Source organism: Priapulus caudatus, unplaced genomic scaffold, assembly GCF_000485595.1.
Source record: "Priapulus caudatus unplaced genomic scaffold, Priapulus_caudatus-5.0.1 Scaffold2656, whole genome shotgun sequence".
Classification (NCBI taxonomy): domain Eukaryota; kingdom Metazoa; phylum Priapulida; class Priapulimorpha; order Priapulimorphida; family Priapulidae; genus Priapulus; species Priapulus caudatus.
Genome location: NW_014579717.1, coordinates 9,931 through 19,471, shown reverse-complemented (window position 1 = coordinate 19,471; position 9,541 = coordinate 9,931). Strand labels below are relative to the sequence as shown.

Below are 9,541 nucleotides of genomic sequence, written 5' to 3'. Positions count from 1 at the left end.
GGTCAGTTGGCATATTTTGTGTGATGTTTGATTTCCAGAATAACAACGGTGTATGTGATGAGGGGAACACTCTACCATCCTGCCAAGATATACTTGGAGAGAAAATGGAAGATGTTAACAATATAAAGTTCAATTTATACGGTTGGAAAGGATGTGAAAGGACGGGGGGGTTGTACCGACAATGCTACAATGTAATGAAATCAGGGAGTTACTAGTTGTGCATTTGCTTCGAATCAGTTTCTAGATCTTCGCCATCATGGTGGGTGTAATGCTCATAAGCTGTCGCTTTCCCCCACATTTGCAAAGTTACCCGGGTACAGCGACACTATTTGGCTTCTTCCTCCTGAAAGTGAGCACCTTTCGCGAACCACGCTTTGATTTTCTTCAACAGTTTACCCTGACCGAGGCTGCTAGCCACCCGGAGACTGGCGGCTGCGTGCACGGAAGCAAACTGTCGGGGGAGTAGGCTTTTTGTTTTTAGTTTTTGCCTACCAAGGGGTCAGGAGCCAGTCCAGACTAGAAGTTGCGTTTGCAATAACACTATCCTTTTTTTGGGGTTGCCAGAGTATTAGGCCTGGACATTGGGCACGGCGGTATATGTGTCGCAATCATGCTCCCTGAGCTCCCGGGGGCAGTTCGTCAACTCCTCTAGGCGTTCATCTTTGAGTTGCTTGAACACAAAGCAACCATGCTGAGAATATTTGCCTTGCCCCAATTGACTGGACCTGCCCCACTTGGGAACAAGAAAGAGGAACAAAAGGAAGTCTTCAAAGCCAGGGGTTGATTAACCTTTTTTTGACGGTTTTATCTCTTGGCGCCCGCAAACAGTAGTGCTTTTCAGGATGGCCGGGGATTGCCCCTTTCAGCCATTCCAGGAGGGGTTGCAAGCAGGGGGCATCCTTCTTTCCCTTTTTCCTGGTGCCGGATGATGTCCTGTTTTGCTTCGCGTTGCTAAGCTGTGAGAGGGGCATTTGGCACGCCCGCTCGCGCTCCCGAGCCACCTCACGTGCCGGCTCCCCCGGGCCGCGCGTCCCTACTTCCCCACTCTTAGGCTCCCTCCTTCTCCACCCTAATGCTCGGCCATCTCTCCCCTCCGGGGGGCGCCCGCTACAGGCGTCTGGCCCCGCGTGACCCACCCGTCACCTTTGCCAGGGAAGCCCCAGCGCCCCCCGCCCGCTCCCCTCCCGCACCTCCCCCACACCCTGATTCCGCACCACCGACCCCCGCTCCCCGCCTGAGCCCCACCTCGGGTCCCCCCCCCTCCCCCACCCCCGCTCCCCCTCCTCCCCCCCCCCCCCCCCATCACAACGCTACCTTGGGATCGGCACCGGTAGGTCGAGTTGTGGGAAGAACGTGCGTCCCTCGCGCCTCCGCTTATCAAAAGCTGCTGATTTCTCCAGTCCAGGCTGTAGGATTGGTTAGAAGACTTTTTGCCGCTCTTTCGGGCTTGTCCACATGATTAGCGCCAGATGGTTGCCAAGTAGTTCGCGCGTTTTCGTTAGGAGCAAAAGCAAGCCCACATCATGTGTCTTGGAGAATATATGTGGGGACCTTTAATCCCGTTTGCTTCGCAACTATCTACAGCATTGATTAAATCATTAAGAGTGTCCGCCTCTTCCTGTGTGTGACACCGGGCATTATTTCACATTCATAAATTCGTATGATCCTCGCTGCCGTGTTGCAGTATGAGCCTTGACGGTACTGCTCAGCGGATAAGGTAAAAAAGTGGGGCGGGCAGTATAGCGGGCACACATGTTGTTATATATAGTCAATGAAGCAAGGTGTGGTGCTCTGGGGTACAGCCTGGTATTTTAAAAAATAAATAAAAAAAAAGCAAAAAAAAGGAGGAAAGCAGAAAAAAAAACGATGGCTGGATGGGAAAAAGTAGAGGTTAGCGAATCTTTGTTGCTGGGCTGGGGGCGAGAAACATCTTTTCTGTCTTTGATGCCGTGAGGTCTTGAACTATGTAGGATTTAAGTTACCCCCACATTAGCCTTTCACTCGCCTTCTTAGGTCTGTTCCTTCATTTGATGCTTTATTGGTGTAGTTTATACAAATATAACTCGCACTTGACAAATAGTCTCGAGCCTTTGGGTCATGAGTGCGCACGGGAAGGATGTTGCGCCAAGCTCTTTGGCAAGTCTGTTGGAAAATTCTGCATTGCCGATAACTCCTGTACCACTCCCCATTTCATCCAACTACAGAGAACACGTCTACAATCCCTCTTCAAATCGGTAGGCTCGTGCACAGAAGTTTGAATCTGTTGTCGTTGCGCCCCACAAATCTACCCAGAGAGCTTTAATCACCTGTGCTCTTGTCCGCTAGTGGGATGAATTAGATCCATCCGGTGCCATGAGACTTTGTGTCGTGTAGGGCAAACTCATGCATGTCAATTACTTCTTGCACAGATCGACACTCTCTCGTCAGAATTGACGGCGGCAATAACCAGCAGTCTGGGCAAAAGAGTGATGTGTTGCGGTTTCAAGGTGCATAGCACCTCCGACCCTGTGTTCCAAAATTAATGTCTTTTGCAGCAGACAATCCAGGTCTTCTGCTTGACATGTTGCGTCATCTGTCCACAAAATTGCGGACTCAGACTGCATGCGTTCCTCTACAAAGTTTTGTAAGCTTCTGCGCACTTCTCTCATGGTTGCTAGGATACTTGTTGCGCTAACTCGTCCGGGGATGATCTCCTTTGACGATGAGTTTGTTACATGCAGCCTCTGGCAGTCAGAGTTCTCGAGCTACCAGGCCTCTGCTTGTATCTATAATGTTGGTCAGTCTGTGGTGGCCTTAACAGTCGACTATCAGCTAGCAGATAGGAGCGGTTCTCTTTGCGAGGCAGATTTTTGGTGACAGAGAGATTGATGATAGTGTGGTTGGCGTGGCAATTGTGCTAGGTAGTACTACCAAGTCGTTCTGACTCAATCATCAGCAAGTCGTGCCAGCTCCGGAGCAGTGAGACAAAACTTACAAGGAGCTCGTTGCTGGATATGTTTTTATTTCCAGAAATCCCTCCCTTGGCCTTTCCGTGATATTTGTAGTGAGGTGTTTTCCATGCCTGAATCAACACCAATTAGTGTGAATGGAATATTCGGTTTGCTGCGTATTCACCTGAAAAAGAACTCTACCATTGGTGGAAGCTCTGCCAATAGATCTGCGATACCAGAGGTTTTATTGGCATACAATGCGTGCGAGTGTAAACGTCTGGAATGTTTTGAGACATAATCTAGCCTGGCATATGCCAAAACACGTCACTGTCACCAAAGATGCATCACAAGACTGAATTAAGCCAGCAGATCACGCAGGGTGCCAGTTACTCTCTCCCGAGTATAGCCCTCTCGGAACTGTAACGCTGAGGGTCGAGATCGCTGCCTGACCGCATTACATCCATAGGTTCAACCCTCATCTGGAAACATACTCTGGGGTGCTGTCTGTAAAGACCTTAGGGGCGTTTCAACTCTGCGTAGTGCTTTCTCAGATTGAAGGGGGATTCTATATTCATTTTGATATGGCCCTAATGCGTTTCTGCAAACCGCGACTGTCTGTTATCGCGGCATGCTTCAGGACTCCAGCTGCTTTACGGCTGGCGCTACCACAAGGCGGTGCAGCAATCGCTTACAGATAGGTGCCGATCCTCGAAGAAATTTCTCATCCAGATGATCGAAGAGTGGCTGAAGAGTTAACTGTTGTAATGATTGCCATTTAAAAATCTGTGGATCAGTCACGCTACTGCTACAAGTCTGGCTTCGGCTCTTGCCAGATGCGTGTGATACAAGACCTTAAATTATTTTTAAAACATTATCAAATATATGGGTCCTTGATATAGCTCATATGTCTTGACTTTTAGAATACAAAGTTAAAAACTAAAATTAGGGAGGTCTAGATCTGGCCGAGATACGTTTTAACTAATTTAAAAATGGGGGTTGGTATTATAAGATCATGTATAATACTTTTTTCTGATATAATCGTCACAGAAGAACACCTGGTTTTCTTATCCATTGCAACCAGAGTTCCAGGATGAAGAGTTGTGCTCAACATATATATTCATTTGGTATCCAAACTGCTGATGAAGCGGCATGTTCGAATTATACTGCTTTAAAATAAATATGTGTCTAGAAATAACGCTCAAAAAAAACATACAAATCGCTTTAAAAAACGCCGCCATTTTGAAATTCAAAATGGCGGCTCTAAATGTTAATGGAAAAACTGGCACCCATTTTTTTCTTAATCAGTGATGTTTCTAGGTGTGTTTAAACATGGGTGCCAAGAATCTACCCAAAATTTTGCTTTTTATACATAAGCCCACAGACTATCAGCGCCTATTTAGCCAAATCAGCATATTTAGGTCCATTTAAGCAATTTTTAGGTCCATTTAAGCTAAAGTTATGTCCATTTAAGCATATTTGTAGTATGACCTCGTTCGTACACCATACACTTGCTGTGGGAGAAGACATTCGTACTGCCCACGACAAACAATGACGAGGGACAATGTTGATGACAAACCACCCGACATTCTTCGCCCGGTATTACTGTATACGCCATATTTTTCGCGTACAGATATTTTCGATATTACAATTTTGCGAGTGGTTAATTTCACGGTCGGTGAATTATGAATTGTTTGACATTGTTTGGTATGAATTATTCGCGTGTTGTTATATTGTCACGGTCGGGGGCGCGTTCGCAAAATTTGCAAAAATTAATCCACGGCGAAATATACAGCATATACAGTAATTGTAGGTTTTGCCTCCTGCTAGCCGGGATGGTCGAGACGGACTGCCTGGGACGGCTGGTGTAAACGGGAGGAACGGCATGCCTGGTCGCGATGGCAGAGACGGGTTTCCCGGCGAGGCCGGGGCACCGGGAGTCGCCGGAGAGATGGGAGAAAAGGGTAAACACCTGCCGCGACGGTGTAGTGATTTTAATAATTACCTATAGCTGTGAACGTTTTCACATAAGCTGCATAATTTTCATACATTGTTTGAAGCTTTTGCTGTAGATGTGAATAGCATAGTAATCTTCCTTAGCGTTACCCCGTAATCTGTACATATTTATAAAGGAATCACTTTGCTTTGTTTCTTAGGACTTCCTGGAATAATTGGAGTGTCTGGAGTATGTGAGGAATGTGAGAGAAGAAAGATTTACCAGTGTACATGGGATGCATCCAATGATGACACAGACATAGGAGTTATACATGTATATCCTTATCACGTGCATGTTTTCTTATCGCTAGGCATATCAAATATCCAATCAAAACGAGTTCTAATGGGCGAATCAGTACAAGAATCAGTACGCAAACATCCTACGAAAAACTTCTGATATCATTGATCCATATTTTTTCTAGCAATGTGCTGTGAAGAAGCGTACCAACACGACAGGGCTCCATGTAAGGTGGAGTGGTAATCTGCGCAACATCAAATCTGGTGGCAATTCGTGCAGTCGCTGGTACATCACATTGAATGGGGCTGAGTGCAACAACCCTGCACGCATAGATGCCCAAATCTATGACAGTACGGATGGACACAACATGCACATACCTTCCTCTAGTAAGTCCAGTATAGCATTCATAGTAATTATGAACAGCGACAGCGTAGAATGACTACAATAGACTTTAACTAATGTTTTTTTAGCAAGACTTCTATTAATTCGGTAACGTTTGTTACACCTGACATGCTAAAATATTGACATTATGCCGCAGTTGAGGGGATTTGCTATATGCTGCCCGCTGGTCCAGTACTGGTACAGCTTCACACAGGCGACTGTAGACCTGGACATGGACATGGAAACACCTACACCGGCTGGAGCAGTGTCTCCCGCATGATCGTAGAGGAAATTGAGATGTAAACACAATAAGAGATGACGTTACGACCCAGGAAATTTCCACTCATGAAAGAGGATGACACAAATAGCAAGAAGGCTCTTACAGCTTAGTATTTTTCACAGTAGGCCCAGTCCCACAAAAGAATCTACACAAAGAAAATAATCTCCCTACACAATGACTCGGCAGCCCCTTCATGGGTTCAACGGCGACCAGACGAAATTGGATAGCAATGGATTCACACGATCACGTGGCATCACAAAGGAGGAAAATACTACATACACAGAAATGGTGCCCCCTCAGCAAGCTCAAAATAATGCCGACAAATTCCAGAAATGCATCTCAGCCTAATCGATCGCATCTTTCGTGTACCGGTTCCTTCTGCCTGTCACCATCCGGTAAGAACTCGTCCTTCCATGGCTGTGCAGGAGGACCACATGCGGCTGCTAGCTGTGTGACATCTGCCACTACATGAACAGTGAGACTCTCTGGGGCAGTGATCAACTTCCTTAACTCATCCAATCGTGCGATCACCTTCAAAAGACGTCAGCAACCATTGTACAGAGCTGCACTACCAGCACCATATACATATTTCAACGTATTTCCCGTGTGCTAAAATATTAGTTTTACATGAAGGTAGTCACTTGTTTAGAGAATATATTAATTTGATACCGCATCATTTGAATTTGAATGCAGTATTGCTGTTCGTTTGTATTGTCTTATTGGATAAAAAACCAAGTAATATGAATGTTAATGTAAATGATTAGATGAGGTCAATGATTAAAATGGAAACTGATGAAATGCTGATTGACAAAGTAAAAATCAATGAGTAAACCTACTACATTTTAATTATTTAATAGAACTCTAGACAGCATTTCATACCTCATTTGGATTTGTTTTCAGTTCCTCCAGCATAAGAGTAAGAAATCTCTGCTGCCTCATCATTCCAGAGATATAATGATTACTCTCTGAAATAAAAACAAAAAATCACAATTAATGAAATTATAATGTAAACAAATTTATTACCACTCTTACCAAAACAAATGTAATAAACCAATCGAGTAAACTGTCATGACATATTATATTATTTATATTTGCATAGTTGTGGATCTTAAATAACCATGCTCAATATAATCATTCGAGGCGGATTCGAGCGCGCCGTGAGGCCTGTGGGAGGAGAAGTTTACGAGCCAATATCTCAGCCTAGGAGTATCGTATTAACAAGCGGTTGGTCTTGTTTTAGAGAGCAAAGAATTCTTCTTAATGCAATACCATAAAATTATTCTAGACTCGCAGGCAAAGTAGAATAATCATGTCGTGAAATAGCACTATTTTCCCGTTTTTCCGTTGTACACTCTAGGTATTATTAGCTCTTGATATAATGTATAGCTATCCGTAAATATTGTATGCTAGAAAGAGAACATTACATGGTATACATATGCACCTTTACTGTAATTATCATCTTTGATGGCCGCCAGGACGACCCGCTGGCTATTGCGCTTGCAGCGTGACACGTCGCTCATCATCTTTGTTGCAATGATGCGCACACGTTCGGCTGTGAGGACCGTCCGAAAAAGCAGCTCTCCAGCCCACTGTATGCCCTTACGGTACTTGTCCACCTCCATCTTTAGCATTAGCACCGCCAGCTGAGCAAACGGGCCGCAGTGGAATCGACTGCCGTCCACGCCAAGGGTGAGAGCTGTCGTGAGTGTGTCAGATGCCAGCTCTGCTACCACGTCCTCGTACGGCACCAGACCTGCTACGCAAAGCAACAAGAGGTGTCTGTCCAGGAGCTCACCAATAGATTGCGATATGCTGTGATGCACCGCAGGAAAAGCCATCCTCACTTAGCATTTCTATCTCTCCCTTCCCCCTTTCCCTTCTTTCTCTTTATCTCTTTCTCTCTCCCTTCCCTCTCCCTTTCTCCCACTTCTTCATTCTGCTGTTAATCTACACCATGTAACAATATCTTGTCATAATATATAATACGGAAATCCAATTTAAACATAGCCATTTATTGTTCACGTTCTACTCATCCACACCGCAGGCTAGTCATAATTCCCGCCTCGCCACCAGTGCTCGCCACCAACCCCCAGTGCTCATGCTGGACCGTGCTGCCATCTTCCGAGTACCAATGAGCACTATGTTTAGTAACATGATATGACATCCCCTTTCTTTTAGAAGCATTAGAGAACGTCTGATTGGATCAAAGGCTGAGGGTAGCCACTAATGATATCGCTATTTACGAGGTGCATTTCAGTGATTATAAATTCGCGTTGATTGTCTGCTTGTTCTGCGACGGAAGATAAGTTGCGGATTTTACGTTATACAGGATGTAACCGACTACCTATAAAACCATTAACACAATGGGTATGAACAGACGTAACTCACTATATAACATACAAGTAACATTAACACAAAATGAACTACTCAATGTCATTTGAATATGACTCAAAATCATCTTTACATGTCAAACCCTTTTAGTGGAATGACTGCTCTACCTGATCGCGTACGATAGGTGTGAGCCACAGCCTCGCTGGAAGCACTGTTATCATTACCCACTGGATGGCAGTTGGTTCCGGCATCCTGTAGGAAACGGACGCATTTCGTTGGATGTACTGGTGTGTTCTGCGTATCCATTCTGGCTGCTGTCTCGGGATCGCTGGTAAGTTGCACGGGGATATCGGCTTGAGCTAAGGTGTTCGCCTCCTCACACGTCTCCCTAACGTAACGCCCGGTTCCTCCTCAATGAAACACCAGAGGGCGTGTGTACCTCATACGAGCGTTGTTCTGGACGGATCCCAGTGACTATTCCTGGACGCCACTGGCCTGATGTCTGGTCTTGTATCCGAACGGGTTGTCCTTTGATAAGCGGGGACAGGCTTCCTCCAGCCTTCTCGTCATAATATGCCTTTTGAGATGCCTGCCGCTGTAGAAGCCTCTGCATGGTCGCATCCTTATTGGGTGCGTTGTTGTATATTCTCGTGGGGAGGTTCGCTTTCATTCTCCTCGCGTTCAACAGTTTAGCTGGTGACAGGAGGTGATGGTCTATCGGTGTAGACCTGAGCACTAACATTGCCATGTCTACGTCAATTCCTGCTGCTCTGGCTTTAGTCAGGACGTGTTTGACGGTCTGTACCTGGCGCTCAATCAGCCTGTTTGACTGCGGGTAATGAGGGCTCGCTGTTACATGGTCAAAACCCCACTCGGCGAAAATCTTGTAAGCTTGACCATCGAACTGTGTTACCGTTATCGCTTATTACGGTCTCAGATACTCCTTGTTCAGCGAAGATACTCTTAGTTATGTTCACAATGGCCTGACTCGTGGCTCTGCCGCCAATTTTCTTGACGAAGGGGAACTTTGAGTAGTAATCACTGATGATTAGGTATTCATCACCTGCCAGGTAGAATAGGTCCGTACCCAGGACTTGCCAGGGCTGGGTTGGAACCTTATGCTGCAGCAGCGGCTCGTGACTCTGCGTCCTCTGAGCTTGCTGGCATATGCTGCACTTTCGGACCAGGTTCTCTATATCCGAGTTTATATTGTTCCAGTACACACATGTTCGCGCTCTCAACTTCGTTTTCTCGATACCTTGGTGCGACTCATGTAGCCGAGCCAGAATGTCCGTCCGCATGTTTGCTGGAACTATGACACGATCATCTTTCATGATGACACCATCGTCTACGTGAGCTCGTCCCTGTATGACCAATATGGACGCAGCG

At 45.8% G+C, this 9,541-nt stretch overlaps 1 protein-coding gene across 1 annotated transcript; it reads left to right on the top strand.

The window, feature by feature from the left end:
• Positions 1-4,745: 4,745 nt before the first annotated feature.
• Positions 4,746-6,656, top strand: LOC106818926 (collagen triple helix repeat-containing protein 1-like). The gene is made up of 4 exons (XM_014823594.1): positions 4,746-4,891; positions 5,084-5,196; positions 5,345-5,546; positions 5,699-6,656. Exons 1-4 carry the CDS (start codon positions 4,813-4,815, stop codon positions 5,842-5,844), a joined length of 540 nt encoding a protein of 179 aa, XP_014679080.1. The 5' UTR covers positions 4,746-4,812; the 3' UTR covers positions 5,845-6,656.
• Positions 6,657-9,541: the final 2,885 nt, after the last annotated feature.